This window comes from Lepisosteus platostomus, chromosome 10 (assembly GCF_059453375.1).
Source record: "Lepisosteus platostomus isolate fLepPlt1 chromosome 10, fLepPlt1.hap1, whole genome shotgun sequence".
Classification (NCBI taxonomy): Eukaryota; Metazoa; Chordata; class Actinopteri; order Semionotiformes; family Lepisosteidae; genus Lepisosteus; species Lepisosteus platostomus.
Window position 1 is genome coordinate 42,516,840 of NC_142620.1, and position 17,411 is coordinate 42,534,250.

Below are 17,411 nucleotides of genomic sequence, written 5' to 3' on the forward strand. Positions count from 1 at the left end.
GTATTTTTTCTTTAAACTACCAAGACCAGCCATACACAGTACAGTTTACATACATACAGTAATGTTTTAAATTAATATCGTTTATGACCTTCAGATGCGTTATGCTCCTCTTCTTTTTATGCTCAGCTACTAAAATTTCCCTTTAGTGGTAAAATCCATATAAATATTCAAAACTAAGCGGATTAAAATGTGCACAGTAAAGACATTAAATGATTAAATCTTTGCACTACCAACCAATGCACCACGAGTGCCCCTGTCGGTCATTTTGGCCAGCCAATCACTTGCCCTGCGGTATGCTCCGGTGCCCCGCGGTGGCTTGTGGGTAGGTTACCGTACCGCGGGTTTTTACCGCGCATTTTGAATGGCTGCATCTGTATATTAAATCTCTTTCACCTGGTTAGTAAATATCTGGAGGTTTGCTCAATCCAAACAGAGTCCGGGACTGGAAGATATGCTACAATGAATAATGTTATGCCTGAGCTAAGGACTGGAACTAGTTTGTTTTTGCCATAGTAAAAGTAGCTAGTCTGAACAGTCTATCACAAGAGTGAGCTTACTTTCAGTGCCTAATCACATTGAATGATGCTGTGCTTGTATATGCACAGTTTCTGGAAAGTTCAGTTTGGCTCTACAAGGGTGTGGTTTTAGCACAGACAGTATATACAGTAGTAGTTAACGCTCCATAACCTACTGGAATCATAACTGACCGATTCAATAACCTCTGCTATCTCAGAACTGAGTGTTTAGACAACTTTTATAACATTGTGAAAAAGAATGTAACTTTCAATCCTCAGAAATAGTTCTGCTATGTGGTACTTAGTCTTCATATGTAGGAGGCTGAATGAATGACCTTGTGCTGGATATTCAGCCTGCTTGAAATGGACACTAACAGATGGCAGCTCCTGCTTCACTGGACCAAACTACTTAATTATTGCAGCTAAGTTTGGAAAGGGGGTAATCGCATGCTCTTGGAATTACTTTATGAAATTACTTTATGATGGCAATTAACAGCTGTTGTTTGCTTGGTAAGTCTTTTCAGTTATTTTGCTAATACCGTTGTATTACATCTAATATTAGTGCAATGCTAGATTCACCCAGCCTCCTTTAAAATGTACGTTGCTGTCCTGTGAAAGTTAATACATTTCATACATCTTTCATTTCATATTCGGTCCTACACTGTATGTTTAATCTTGACTAAAAATACCAAATCTCTTCCTATACCATCTACTACTCATCTTCCTTAAAAAATGCTTTAGTGGAAAAAAAATTAACTCTATTGTCCCAAGGTATCGATGACAAATATTAAACTAATTTACCCTTGAAAATTTCACAGCTGTGACAGTTGTGTTTATTGGTCAAATGGGCTATTTTCCCCTTGGTCCTTGCAGCTGATGACATTTTACATTATTGCTTTGGTGTGGTGTGGCGAATTTAACCCCACAGCCTTTGCACAAAGATGTTTACTGACAGAACAGCCCAATCTTGACAGAGCAGGCTTAGAAAGTTTGCATGCATTTGAGATTGCAAATGAGTATCCACCTCACTCCTTCACTAAACCTTCTGTGTCAATGCCAGATTAATGCAGTGTGAAGCCAAATTTAGACTAGAGTTAATGGTGACATGCCAGGCTGAGGTGCTTTCCTGTCTGCTTGTGCATCCATGGATTTTAATCCCATTTTCAGAGACACAAAGCCCAGGGAAGCTGCAATTACAAGTCTGAGAAAGCACCATTTCTCATTTGATAAGGGAACCAGCTCTGTAGCAGCAGGAAGGCAGCTGCAATTTGCTATTTACCTACTTATTTTTCGAATAGCCTCCTGAGAAAAATAATGCCGCATGATAATGTCAATGATTTATTCAAATTAAAAACAACTGCACTCTTCATGTTTGACTGTTGACACTGGCCGAAGACGGATTGCTCTCTAGCGCTCACTTGTAATTCTGTTCCTGAAGCTTTTGTTGATCTGATTTACAATTAGATGAAGTAGCCTGGCAAAGAAAACAATCCTCTTACTTCTGAATTTACCTGTAAAACGACAGAACTATGGGTGTTGCTCGTGAAGAACCGTGTGTTGCCTGTCTTGGATGTCTGGAGATGGGCAGACACACCCATATCGCCACTCCCGAGGGACACTTTCATATGAGGGTCGTCCTCTTCCACCAGTGATCTGAAAGGCACAAGAAGAAAAGGAAAATGGTTTAGCCTCAGGGGTCACCTGTCATGTCTACATGAGGACTTCCATAGAAGTACCGACAGGAAAAAAAAATGGTTTACCATTTACCAAGGAACAAAAATAGCTCTGAAAATAAACTATGATTCCAAGAGTTACAGGACATCTTCTTCCTTGCTTCTTAGCTGACACTCAATGCACCTTTCATGTACTTTGGATACCCTCACAAAATAAATGAAAATGTAATAAAAAAACAACAAAAAAATATTCTGCCTAGAAATGAGTGGAGTCCAGGAAAAACTTGGATATGTTAACATGTGACATGTGGGGGGCAAAAACACATGTGACAAGAATGCCTGCAAACCCAATGACCAACTTTAGGTACTGTACATTAGACACAGAGTTGAATGACTGTCTACTGTTCATTTAATACATCGTTTTTTGCTTTACTGATGCACTGATGTGACTTCCAAACACTAAAAATTTCACTTTTATCTATAATGTAACAATACTTCTCCCATTCCAAGTGAACCTTGCTGTAAACTGTGGATCTGGGATGGAGTATTGCTTTTGTTTTTAAAACTGTGAAGATACCTGAAGCACTTGCAACACACCCTATATTGTAGCTGATACACATGGGGGGTTTTAGAAGTCCGTGTCTTGGGTTTTTACTTACATTGGTATAGTAGGGATCAATACTAGAAGGCTTCCACCACCCAGATCTTGGTTACAAAGAAACAGTAAGACAACTTGACTACCTAAATTTAACTGATTCAAAACAGCTTCCAACAATATCCAATTTGGAATGAAACTTCCATTCATTTTTGCATTTCAGTCAGCTAATGCAAAAGTCTACAAATTGTTAAAGAGAACTACAAAAACGAAAATCATACCAACATGTTGCTTTCAAGTCATGTGACCAATGCATATGCAGGAAAATATGCAACAATATGGATACCCATATGCCAACAGAAGCAAGGCTACAAATAGCAAGCAGATGTGTTGCTTTAATTGCTGAAGCAGCTGTATGTAACTAATGAAGTTTTATTGTTCCTGATCTCATCCTACAAAAATTAGGTTGTTAACGTGTAGTACTTAATAAACAGAGACCAAAAGGATGTATGACAAATCAGGTCATAGAGGTGCCATGATGTTCTTTTTAAGCACAAATGATGATTAATGAAACACACACAGTTCAGTAAACCTTCATTTTTCAGTCATACCAAGAGAGAGCAAATCACTCTGACAAAGTGTGTGGGAGGGGCTGTTAAGGGTGTGACATCTTTCATTACGACACAGAGGATAAGAACTGAAACAGAGGAAAGCATTATATGATGAAAAAAACTGCGAAGTGAAAGATTGCGTTTCTAGACACACGTTTAATATTAAGAAGCACCCTATTGTTTCACAAACAGTCACCTGAGGCACAGAAGCAAACAGCATTATAAGGACTTAAATCCTATACTGTAAGTGCCTGGTAGGGAGAATGTGAGATTATTTGGTCCAGCAGAAAACAAAAGACTGGATTGTGCCTTGTTTGTTTTTCTAACAGCAGCATCCTGATTATGTGGGCTGGAAAGCTTTGTGTCTCAGTTTAAAATAGAACAAAATTAACCAGTGTGGACCTAAAACTCTGTCATAAAGGTTGGTAATAGAGAATTAGATATTACAAGAAAGACTGTACTCTCCACAATCTAAATGTATTTCCACTCTTTTGTGTTTAAGCCCATAAGAAAAAGACCAATCATCATTTTGAGTTCAAAATTATGATTTTTAATGTTGTAATTACACATTTAGACAATGTAGACTTCTGTAAAGAAATCTGCCTTTTCTAAAGGTTCAGTTTCTTTTCCAGCTCAATTCAATTCATTCGAAAAATCAGAATTGCTACTAGCACAAACTGTTTTCAAACACTTTTTAAAGCCACAAACTGCCAGGACAACTGAACACACTGCGTTACTGCCACACAAATTCTGTTTGCTTATAGAGACTCATGCTAGGTTTATAGCAAGATGTTGAAAAAAGGTTATGTGCAATAATTAACTGTATACATACAGTATATTAACTAAAAATACATTTGTAGACTAATCAGACCCAAACACTACTTTTTGTCATTTATTTTAGTAAGTATTAATGACAATGGGACTGGACACACTACTGGACAGAGATTGGACAGCAAGTTTCTCTTTTACCCTGGTAAGTGGAAAGTCGGAGCAGCAGCAAGGAGAGTGTGGGTTGTCCAAACCACAAAGGAGTGATGATGGCTGTCAAGATGAAACAGAAGAAAAATATTCTATTGTCATTCCCCACTACCAATTTTACACTCACAAATCTACAGTGCCTTGCGAAAGTATTCGGCCCCCTTGAACTTTTCAACCTTTTGCCACATTTCAGGCTTCAAACATAAAGATATAAATTTTTTATTTTATGTGAAGAATCACCAACAAGTGGGACACAATTGTGAAGTGGAACGAAATCTATTGGATTTTTGAAACTTTTTTAACTAATAAAAAAATGAAAAGTGGGGCGTGCAAAATTATTCGGCCCCCTTGCGTTAATACTTTGTAGAGCCACCTTTTGCTGCGATTACAGCTGCAAGTCGCTTGGGGTATGTCTCTATCAGTTTTGCACATCGAGAGACTGAAATTCTTGCCCATTCTTCCTTGCAAAACAGCTCGAGCTCAGTGAGGTTGGATGGAGAGCATTTGTGAACAGCAGTTTTCAGCTCTTTCCACAGATTCTCGATTGGATTCAGGTCTGGACTTTGACTTGGCCATTCAAACACCTGGATACGTTTATTTGTGAACCATTCCTTTGTAGATTTTGCTGTATGTTTGGGATCATTGTCTTGTTGGACGATAAATCTCCGTCCCAGTTTCAGGTCTTTTGCAGACTCCAACAGGTTTTCATCCAGAATGGTCCTGTATTTGGCTGCATCCATCTTCCCCTCAATTTTAACCATCTTCCCTGTCCCTGCTGAAGAAAAGCAGGCCCAAACCATGATGCTGCCACCACCATGTTTGACGGTGGGGATGGTGTGTTGAGGGTGATGAGCTGTGTTGCTTTTACGCCAAACATATCGTTTTGCATTGTGGCCAAAAAGTTCGATTTTGGTTTCATCTGACCAGAGCACCTTCTTCCACATGTTTGGGGTGTCTCCCAGGTGGCTTGTGGCAAACTTTAGACGAGACTTTTTATGGATATCTTTGAGAAATGGCTTTCTTCTTGCCACTCTTCCATAAAGGCCAGATTTGTGCAGTGTAAGACTGATTGTTGTCCTATGGACAGACTCTCCCACCTCAGCTGTAGTTCTCTGCAGTTCATCCAGAGTGATCATGGGCCTCTTGGCTGCATCTCTGATCAGTCTTCTCCTTGTCTGAGCTGAAAGTTTAGAGGGACGGCCAGGTCTTGGTAGATTTGCAGTGGTCTGATACTCCTTCCATTTCAAGATGATCGCTTGCACAGTGCTCCTTGGGATGTTTGAAGCTTGGGAAATCTTTTTGTATCCAAATCCGGCTTTAAACTTCTCCACAACAGTATTACGGACCTGCCTGGTGTGTTCCTTGGTCTTCATGATGCTCTCTGCGCTTTCAACAGAACCTTGAGACTATCACAGAGCAGAGCATTTATACAGAGACTTGATTACACACAGGTGGATTCTATTTATCACCATCAGTCATTTAGGACAACATTGGATCATTCAGAGATCCTCGCTGAACTTCTGGAGTGAGTTTGCTGCACTGAAAGTAAAGGGGCCGAATAATTTTGCACGCCCCACTTTTCATTTTTTTATTAGTTAAAAAAGTTTCAAAAATCCAATAGATTTCGTTCCACTTCACAATTGTGTCGCACTTGTTGGTGATTCTTCACATAAAATAAAAAATTTATATCTTTATGTTTGAAGCCTGAAATGTGGCAAAAGGTTGAAAAGTTCAAGGGGGCCGAATACTTTCGCAAGGCACTGTATGTGGTTTTCTTCACCACCCTATAAACTAACTTAATATAAGCTGTAAGAGAGACTTGTGTTCCACTAATTAATATTCTCAAGGATATCTTCGAATATCCATAATATTTTCAACACCAGTGCAAAAGCAAATGTATATCTTCAGCACTGCCCACCTCAGTGGACAGAGACAGAACTTACAGTTCTTGCCTCCTGCCAGAAAAGAAAAGAACAGTTTAAAATGTAACGGATGATACTGTAGCCTTTAGCCAAATATGATCGGTTTGAAGGCAAATTCTGGAGGCACTTTCATGAATTCAAAGAAGAAGCGTTCTCTTCTTTCCAAATTGAAGTCAATTTAAAAACAGGTATCAGCTTTGGTTCATCTTATCTATGACCATTTTGTTTTCGAGTACAAGAACAGCAAAGACAAACAGAGACGTTTCCTGATAGGAAAGAGCAGGGCCAGAAAGAGGTCAGCTCTTGTTTTACAAGTTGAAGTGCAGAGGAGATGAGAATGATGGGAAATGAGTGGGACAAGGTAAGCTGCTTATATTGAGGACTTAACAGAAATAGGAGGGGGAAACACCGCTTTCAGTCTTGGCTTACATCTTAAAACAGACAGTACCTATGTTTTTTTTTTTTATGTGCACCGCTAAACAAGGGCATGTTTAAGATCACAATTAAAAAGCCATTTAAGTGAACAAAAAACATAATTAGCCATTTCAACAATCAGAGCATCCAATGATAAAACTTTTAAAAGAGCACTTTCACTCCATGGTTAACTTTCTGTCTGAAAACTTCTCTGGTCTACGTGGCCAGGGCAAGAGGATATGGCTTGGAATCAAAGGAGTACAACAGTAAAAGGAAAATAAACTTCTGCCCTTGGATTAAAAAAACCCATTGAGGTTCCAAGATTCTCGTGGATTTGCTCTACCATTTGGTTTTGTTCTATATTTTACAAGCAGTTACAGAGACCAATTTCAGAGGCTGGATCCACTTGTTGCTAACAAGATAGGACTAATTTAAATTACATCTGGAATGTTCAATGCATTTCGCGTGTGCTCTTAGCCACAAACCAAACTGGCATAAGTCATCAACTATATTAAACTCAGATCAGAGCATATTCCAGTCAGAACCACAATAACTAAGCCAGAAAACAATAACTATTCTAGAAAAAAACATCTATGTCTAGGATGCATCGCGGATGAGTTCTATGCCTGTGTTTTTTGTTCAGGAAATGACTGGGTAAAAATGAACAACTGTGGAAAGGGTTTACTGTGCAAAGACTGGTAACACATTTGTAGAAATTGCTTCTGCACGAACTTATCTAGTCTCCTCTAGGGACTAACTGACCTGCACCATGCCTCGCGTCATGTGAGATACTGTCTTGATATAAAATAAAGACTATTACTGCAGGAGAGAAATGTGCTAGTGGTTTAACTGGATAAATTAAAGGAATTGTGCTTCAGAACACATCTGATTTACGATACCTTTTAGAGCCAGGAAAATTACTGTGCTTATGTTCTGAGAAATGAGGTTAGTGCTTCACAGTAGCTGGCTTACGTAGACTACACAAACTAATTATAATTTATTGCCCTTATGTACAGTATATTCCTCCCTGCTGTAAACACTGACACTAGGTGAAATAACCTTTGGGTGATGGAAAGCTTTTCCTTCCTCATAACGCTTCAACCTCTTTATTAACTGAATATCTAAAATTTAACATATTAAAAATGACAGTTTTACCAAAGAAATAAAAATTATGTAGTAATAGATTTGATAGTGTTAACATGGAGCAAATGTGGGAAAACAAAGAAAATCAAAGGGCAATAAAATTGAATTCCCTTAAAGCTCTTTTTATTAATTTCTTATAACTGTAGAAAGTGAAATGAATGGGCCCAGGTGACAATCTTTTAATTTACTACCATAAGAAACCATTCTTACATATTTTACTGTACATCAACTCGAGAGATGTTGAACCGAAGATGGACTTCTTCAAATAATGAAAAGCATTCTCCAGTCCCAGCCACACTTTGCCACAGTTGTACTACCAACCTTATTAATATTAAAGAGAGATAGATTTGCAAATGGTTGTTCCAATGGCCTCTTAAGCATTATATACACTATGTAGCAGTCTGCATAGATAGCCAATCAAAAAATTGTATAATTACACACATATATTAGATCACTTGTAATTATATGTGTGAGATCTGCACTATTACAGATCCCTCAAAAATGACAAGTTCTCTAATGGCATTGCATTTGCACAGCAGCAAAAGGATGACAAGCAGTTGCTAAATTTCCTAAACAATCATTACCATCTGGGCTCCCAGATCACAAATACATTAGGCTATAATGGATGTAAAGCTATTGATTTCCCTTTTTAATGAAAATTCATAAGGATTTGTCTGAGAAAGAAGGCGGGAAAGTAATGAATTTTCTAATTAATTCAGCTGTCAAAATGCAATTTGTGTAATCCTGCACAACAAACACGTTTAACTGCACTGTCAGAAAACAAAAATCATTTGCACAAAATAAATTCCCATTATTTCCTCCAGCTGCAAATTTAATGCTGGGTAGAACTGAAAGAAATAGAATGTACTGTACTCTATTAAAAACTGGTGGAAAATTATAACGGGATTGAGACTGAAAGATGAAGGAATGGTTTTCACCTTCAAAGTGGCTTTGGAAAACACCTGTTACTGTCAGAACTCCGAAACCATGAACCAAAATGCTCTGATTATTTGGTTTGAATTAAGTTCTCTCTTCTGACACCCTTTCAGAATATCACAAGATAAAATTTATATAATAACATACACTCGACTGAATTGATGATAATTTAGTATCAGAAATTTTAGAGCAAGTCGCAATTATTCAGCAGTAAAAGGAAGGAAACATAGAAACAATTTAATTTGACAGCATATCAATTAGATCTGGTGCCAGTTTGCACAAGGTCTCATTTTTATGACTTTGTACTGGATGTACTGTAAGTCTGACACCAGGTTTAGCAGTCTAACTGTCTCTGGACTCCTTGGACTTCAAAAGTGGCAGGAGTCCATAGTGAACATGACTTTGGTTTAACATCTCACTGAAGACTGGTCCAAGACCAAATCCCTGTCCAAAGAATAGCTTTGCTCACAGCAGATATCCTCAGACCTCTATATTTAAACATATCTCAATATCATGGTGCTCCTGCTCACCCATTATTGACATCAAAAGCACATTCTTTACTGTATCCTTGTAATGCTACTTACTTGTTGTTCCATTTAATGGTATTGAAGTTTTGCACCTTTGTTCTTGTTGAGCACAATTCTATAACAGTAGCGTAAGTTTGCTCACTGTAAAACAACTTATTTCAATGTATCTTACAATTTGGTAAAATATTACATTTAATCTTCGATCTTATGCCATTAAATTACTATTTACAAGAATTTGCCCTGGAAAAAGCAATCAGACACACAGAATAATAACAGATCTACACTCTAATAGATTAGTTGAATCTATGAACTCTGTTCCACCTCCATTTGCAACATCTGAGTGATGAGAGGGTAAATAGTTATTTCAGGTTCCAGCAGAAAGGTCTGGCCTCTGCAGTTAAGGAGAACAAGAGATACCTCTATTGAGAAATAATACGATTCTATCATACCAGAAAATACACACTTTTGTGAGAAACAGCTCTATTATGTGGATAGCGCGAGCACCACCTCATTAATCTGCTATCTAGCTATTCCATTTTCCGCATTTGTTTACACGCTTGTTTAGTGAATTATTTGAAAGCTTTGCTCAGCTTTTAAGCACGGTCATCTGGGTTATTAGACATTTACATCAAACATTTCCCTGTACTTTATTTTAATACAGAGGCCATAATTTATATTGCTCATAAGCATTATTCCAAGTACTATTGCTTTGTTTTTCAGTACAACAACACAAGGAGATCATGCAGTTTTACAATCTTTAATTCAAATAACATGCTTAGCAAATGTGTACAGAAGCAGTATGTTCTGGTGTTCCGTGGTCTTTTGGGGATTTAAATAACCTGTAATGAATTATCGTAATTGAAAAGATACCTAAATATTTCAGCTTTTCACAACAAAATCTCTAGTCATAATAAATGTAACAAAAAAAAACAAATACCCAATTTTAATTACCTCAATTACATTTAAGAAAAAAGGTAATTTGAATGAAAATATCGATAATGAGGGAATTATAGTACAAAATCTGCAGAATAAAAAGTGAATGGAACTGAAAATGAGAAACAAGGAAAGGATACAAAAACTAATATACTGTACTGTAAGAGATTATTATATTATGAATATTGACACCAACAAGTCTTAAACATCTGTCTGTTTGCCAAGAAGGTTTCCTGACAGGACACAGAGATCCGTCTCAAAACTGTCTGTAAAACCACATACCAAGACAGATTGTTAGGAGCAGACATCCACGGTGGTAAGGATAATGGGGAATAAACTTACATACTCACAAATAAACAATGCCTAAAATTAAGCAACAGGAAAGGCAGTAAAATTCTTTGATGAGCATAATGGATCACAAATTAATGAAAGAATCTACATCTTGGCTCTACTCTAATTGAGGTTACTTGACTGTGATCTCCTAAAAAATAAGAGGCCAGATTAGCAAAAGATACATTTCATAGAATAACAGTGGCAGAACTGTACAGTGTTACCAAACAGATCATGACAGCTGCAAAGAGAATTATTACTTTTAAAAATGTATACAACTTGGTCCTGTTATGCTAGAGTTCTCTAGGTTGCAGAAAACCTCTGCATGCTTAATCGCTAAAAAAAGAGTGTAATTTAATAGATGAATTAAACATTTTCATCGATAGGAAGTACACATCATTTAAATGCAGCTGAAACCATTCAACTGCCCAAACAAAAAATATAGGGGTTATTTCACATGGCTTTAACTATTTACAGTCCAACTATTTTATTCTACTAGTAGTAGGGTAATGGCATCCATAATTGAACTGAATAGTCCACTCCTTCTACTGGTGTTCAGAAGGAATGAGATATATGCAGTCAGATAATGGAAGTTCTATCTCCAACTCCTCAAACCTACCACTTGCACTTTGGTCTCTAATGCTTTCATTATCGAATGTATTGTAAATAGCTGAAGAGAAAAGTAATGACACCCTTCACTGGTTATTGAGAAGTTCACTTATTTTAATACTTAAACTGTCATGAACAGTAACAATTTTAAAAGAATTTAATGGTAAAGTTACTTTACTCTCCTGATTTACCTCTCAATTTCACAAGCTCTTGATAAGAATGAACTCTACTATATTATGAGATCTTGAGGTGTTATAGCAATAGCTACAAAATCAGAAACAGATGTTTAAAGCATTTTCTGTGCTTTCCGAGATTGTGCTTAAAGAACAAGAGACAGTAAGCAATACACAGAAATCTTTAGATAAAAATGGCAAATGAAAGAACTGCTTAAAGATGCAAACATGCAATCGCAATTCAGCGAGGGGTGTTTCATCAAAAGCTGGACATCTTTATTTGGAAAACACAGGTTTTGCCATAAATTGTTTAAGCAGTTTTTTTTCCCCCGATCCACTTGATGCTTTGCATCTTGCTGTATTAAGGTTTCTAACCTGATTCCATCTGACAGATTGCTGTCTACTGAACCCTGACATGAAGAGCTTCGGTCACTGGTAAATGACATCTGCTAGAATTACACCAGGCATGTGGCAGTGCTACAGCATCATCAGACACGGTTACTAAATTTTCATCTCAGTAACCTTTTTTTTTCCACAGGGAGGCATGTTTAGCAAAGTGCATTTCTTAATGAAAAACAAACATGAATTTTTCACACAAGAAAGCTGTTGGTCAATTTAGAAATAACATGCAGCAGCAATATTTTATGATGCAGAAGGGGTATGTGTGCCGGCAGAGCTTATGATTAAAGTTCATGCTCTGACGCACCTGTAACTGTGGCCTTCTACTGCCAAAAACAAATGAAGGCAATTAAAACCCAGTTTATGTTTACTCTATCCCAGTATGACTGTAAACTAAGGTTTTTTTTTTAAAAAGTTGATTGTTAAAGAGATTTGAAACATGCACAAACTGTAGTTCTGTCTTAAATTAGATACATTACAGAAGTTAATTAGTTAAGACCCCCTATGGACTGATCCAATTAGTATTTTTGACAAAGGTTCATGCTACTTAAGCTGCAGGATTCTTCTACTAATGGACAGGCACATGTCTTGGAATGGTAAAGAAGCAAATAAACATGGTAAGAAGAAAAAACGACATACACAAAGTTCCATGGTGTCAGGAACATGGAAATATGCTGATTACAACACTTCCCAGGTGGTTAATGCGTTTCGGTACAAAGGAAAAACAAGCCATGAACACTGCATCTTTTTTGCTGTCATTAACATGTATAAGCTATGTCAAACCCATGTCTAAACTGCATTACGACTGACATACTTAAAATACTGCTTTAAAGAATGACTTATATTTTCATACCATGTTTCTCGTGGAGCGGTGGCTCTGTGGCTAAGGATTTGTGCCTATGCGAAAAGACGAATTCCTAATGCAAGAAATTGTATAGGGCTAATAAAGCAACATTATCATTATCAAATCAATGTTGCTTAACATTTGCTATATATATATAAGATATATTAAAGCCAAGGAAAAACTGCACAACTGTGCAATAATTTGCAAAAAGCAGTACAAAACAGGTTCTCAGGATGACAGCAACAAGATGCTGTGAGCATGAAGGTCATCATAGCAGTGCATGGGCATTTTAAAAAACATCCTGTCAAACATGCATACTGTAGCAATCTAGAAAACTAATGCTGCTTTTGACCCCAAAAGGAAGTTCACTTCTTTGACTAAAAATAGTTAATACCAATTTATTTTGATGACGCTTATATACAAAGTAAATTACATCTGCAACCAAAATACATTTGCAAGTACTGTATCTTGTTCAATTTTACAACAGCATTGTGTTCTGGGTATAAACCTAGAACCCTAATAACTGGTTCACACTGGTGCCTTTTTGATTAAAAGGGCTCAGCTAATGAAATGCCCTCAATACTAATCAATGTGGTAACAACGAATATTAACGGCTTAAGAATTGTTTCAATCTAAAATGCAGTTTGCTTTATTAAATCGAAAGAACAAAGCTTAGTGATAGCATTTTCAAAACTGTTCTGTCTGAAAATCCCTGTGTGTAATCAATATTTGCATAGTAAATTCTCAGAGGAGAGCCGTTAGCCCATCAGGTGTTTACCCGCTGTGAAATAACATCTTGGCTGATGCCAGTCGTATAGATTCCTAATGTGTTGTGATTGAATTCAAACCGATTTTTATTCAAGAGCAGGAGAAAGGAACAGTAAAGAAAGGATTCAGCCTTGATAAAAATAGAAAAAACTCTAACATTTCAGAAGCCAACAATAAACAAACAAGTGCTACAAAACAGAACAGCAAACAGCAGTTAGAGGTAGAAATACAAAAGGTTTTGGCAAAAGGTAGAAAACACTACAATGTAGTGAGGGAGACAACTTCTTCAAAATAAAAGAAATGCACAGAATAGCTTAGAAGAGTATCTTCAAGTCACAAACTGGAAGGATTCAGATTCCCACTTAAAAACGGCCATCTAAGTTTCAACAGATTAGATATAAACCGTACAAGGATTGCTGACATTCACAGCAGAATTCTTCTGAAAAAACTTCAAAGGAGGGATAGGTTACCCATACTTCCTGCAGCACTTCCACATCAAAAACACAAGACAAAACAAATTTAGTTTAGCAGAACATTCACTGACCTGCTCTTCCACAACACTTTCTTTGAGGCTTTCTTGTTTCCCCACCCTGTTGCAATGGAGGAGGGGAATCGGAAAGTGCTGTGAACTGTATTCACAACTGACTGCAGTTGAAAAGTACTAAAGACCCCACAGAATGATATGCAAATATTATTATTATTATTATTATTATTATTATTATTAATTCCTTACACATGTATAGCGCTTTTCTGGACAATTCACCCAAAGCCCTTTACAGGTAATGGGGTCTCCGCTCCTACTCCACCAATGTGCAGCCCCACCTGGAAGATGCGACAACACCCATAGTACGCCAACCACATATCAGCTATCAGTGGGGAGGAGAACAGAGCGATGGAGCCAGTTTATAGATGGGGATTATTAAGAGGCCATGACTGGCAAAGGCCAATGGGAAATTTGGCCAGGACACCAAGACCCCTACTCTTTTCGGGAAACACCCTGAGATTTTTAACCACCACAGAGAATCAGGACATCGGTTTTATGTCTCATCCGAAGGAAGGCGCCTTTTTACAATGTTGTGTCCCCGTCACTATACTGGGGCATTAGGACCTACACAGGCTGCAGGATGAGTGCCCTCTACTGGCCCCACTAACACCTCTTCCAACAGCAACCGTAGTTCTCCCCAGAAGGTCTCCCATCCAGGTTCATACCTGCTAAGCTTTAGTGGGTTGCCAGTTGTGAGTTGCAGGGTAAGATGGCTACTGGCATATATAACGGCCAGACCTCTTTACTAAAGCTACACTCTTTGAAGTCCTTAGTATCCTCCTCCTTTCGCTGACATCCAATAAGAAAAGGATTTTAAGAAACCACATCCAACATTTTTGACTTAATACATTTTATTTTGAGTTTTACAATGTTAGGCAGAGAGTATGTTTTTTCCCTCTTAGCCACAATCAAAACCAGGTTTGCAAATGAATCATATGGAGTCTAGTTTTGGGACAGTGGCATGGTGGTTAGTGGCATCTGTGTTACAGCAAGGATCTCTCACATTCAGCTTCTATCCATATGCTTTTCTCCCATCTTCCAAAGACACACCAGCTAGATAAACTGGTGTCGCTAAATTGTGTGTGAGACTGCGTGTGTTCATTCACAAGCTCCCTGCATTGGACTAGTGCTCTGTCAAGGATATGCTATCACAAGACTTACCAAGAACAAGTAATAATAGGTGGATCAAAGCAGGTTTAGACATTATTGTATCAATAAATGTCTTGAAATTTCATTCAACAATATCCATGTTTTGAAAATGTCTGCACATCACACAAAACTTGATATTCCAGAAGAAAAAAAAACAGGTCAAAGAACAATTTCCTTGAGACCAGTTAGAAAATCATACAATAGGATCTGTACTCTTATTATGTAAGATTTTACTGTTTTTTTTTGGTCTTATATATTCAGAACCTTTGTGTACCAAAGATGGCACATACTATATAAGACACAAGGTAAAACTTTGCTGCTTTAAAAATAAGCACATGAAGAGAACCTTTTAACTCCTGAATGTCAATTTCCAACAATTCATTCCGCGGCACTTTAAGATGGCAGCTCTATGAATAAAATTAAAGCAGAGTCTAAATGCTGTCTCCCTCTGTCATCATTTGGCAGTTAATGTTACTTCGTTGTCGCACTCACTATGCTATTACACTTAAGTAGAATAGAATACTTCAGTTTCTGCTCATTTATGCTTGAAGTATAAAACCATGAGACAAAATGATACAGACACAAATGTGTGACAAAGGAGATCCTGAATTTACTTTTACACTTGACTGCTAGGGCTTTAAAAGATGCCTTTTAGGATTAGACTTTTATTATCATGAATAAAAAGAATAGGTACTAGCTCTTTGATGTTCCACAATGATTAACATCACAATAGAGTGATGCTGGCTCTGAGGACTTCATCCACACCAGTGACTACTTGCCTAGAAAGGAAGAAAGCAGGCAGTTTCATTAAAGCTATTGAACTCCTTGCCCTCCTACATTTGCTTCCAGAAAGTGAGGTTGACTGCACTTGCTGAGCAACATAAACTTCAATTTTTGAACCGCAAAGTGCAAGAGCAACCAGGAGAACTTGGTTTAAGGACACACATGCTCCAGGCAATTTAATATGTACTTTCTGTTAATACTGAAGTTTTCTGATTGCGGTTCTGTGCAAGCTTCAGCAGTGTGGTGCATTAGATCAACAGCAGCTATTTCGGTAAGTAGGAATTCACTTGGTAGGTATGGAGATTTTGCAACTTGAAGACTGGGCTCAGGCACCTCGGGGTTGCTGGGTTATATCACTAGCCTGACCTGAACAAGATGCCTTAGGGGGCAGTAGGTATTTAAGGCAGCTAAGATTTCCTGAGATGATGTGAAACAGTGACACCTGCAGGTCCCAGTGAGCTTGCTACATCATTGAAGAGAACTGCGTCAAATTTACTGTACCTTCCTATGCCTTAGCTCTCCTTTCATGCTGTGATGTTACAGTAGGAGAAAGATGCAGCAGACCCAGCTTTGTAGATTTTTAGGTATGCATTGCTCATCCTACTTACTCCCGTGCTATTTTGAGGGCACACACCAACCAAGGCTAACACTGTCACAAATCTGGTGTGAATAAATCTGTCACAAGGAAAACTAAAAAAAATGAGTGACGTAAAAATATTTCCTTTGTCTTTACTCACATGTACAATAAACTTGGGTCTGCAAATAAAAAACAGGTGCAAAGGCTCACAGTTTTTGTGGTAGAGATAAAATCAAAAATTCAACTTAAAAACTGAAATATCCAGTTAAGTTGCAGAATAAACGCCACAAAGAAAAACAAACGAGTGCAGTCATTTTTGCAAATCTGCTCAATTTAGCAAGAAGGATTTCTTCGCAGTCTTGAAATGTAGATGAACTAATCATCCATTTACACTGTTGAATTTCAGAGCCTGAAATCCAGACAGTACTTCATTGCATTTCTACCGATCAAGTGAGATCAGTAGATCACTTTTAACATGCCCAGCAACACAGAAAAGTACAGTCTCACTGCCAGCTGTCAATTCTGCTTATTCCTGCAGCTCCCTTTTTTCTCAGTCTGTTTTCCTTTCAGGACAGATGAAGCACTCTGGCACTGCCGACACAAGATAATGAAAAATAGAAAACGCTCAAACACACAAAAAGAAGAAAAGTTTACTTTTATTTCCCTTAATAAATTATCCCACAGTGCACACACATTGATTATATACCAATGTCAGTTAATGACCGCATCTATTGCAAGGTTCAGATCACCAGCAGGTTATAACCCCTGTGAGAAACTGATGCCTTATTTTCTATTGTAAACTGAGTTACTTTAATCTGTAAATACATTTAAATTCAAATGTGTGAATACAGATGACACTGCTAAATCACTGATGCACAGTATAAAAACAAAGGCAATTGGAAGTATAGCTCCACAGGCACTGTACAAATCTTTTGAGACAGTCTTGATAATATACAAGTGTATATGGACTTTAAAAACTTAACGGAGT

General features: G+C 37.6%; 1 protein-coding gene across 26 annotated transcripts in view; it reads right to left on the reverse strand.

Annotated features, from left to right (window-relative positions):
- klhl13 (kelch-like family member 13) overlaps positions 1-17,411 on the reverse strand; it is a 121,139-nt gene that overhangs the window by 31,418 nt on the left and 72,310 nt on the right. For 14 of the 26 annotated variants that reach the window (XM_088649062.1, XM_088649051.1, XM_088649048.1 and 11 more), the window contains 2 exons: positions 4,364-4,435; positions 2,027-2,168 (listed from right to left, as the gene is read on the reverse strand). In XM_088649062.1, coding sequence (XP_088505188.1) covers positions 2,027-2,168; positions 4,364-4,435 — 214 coding nt within the window. The remainder of the gene's footprint in view (positions 1-2,026; positions 2,169-4,363; positions 4,436-17,411) is intronic. The other 12 variants (XM_088649072.1, XM_088649070.1, XM_088649071.1 and 9 more) reach the window with 1 other exon arrangement.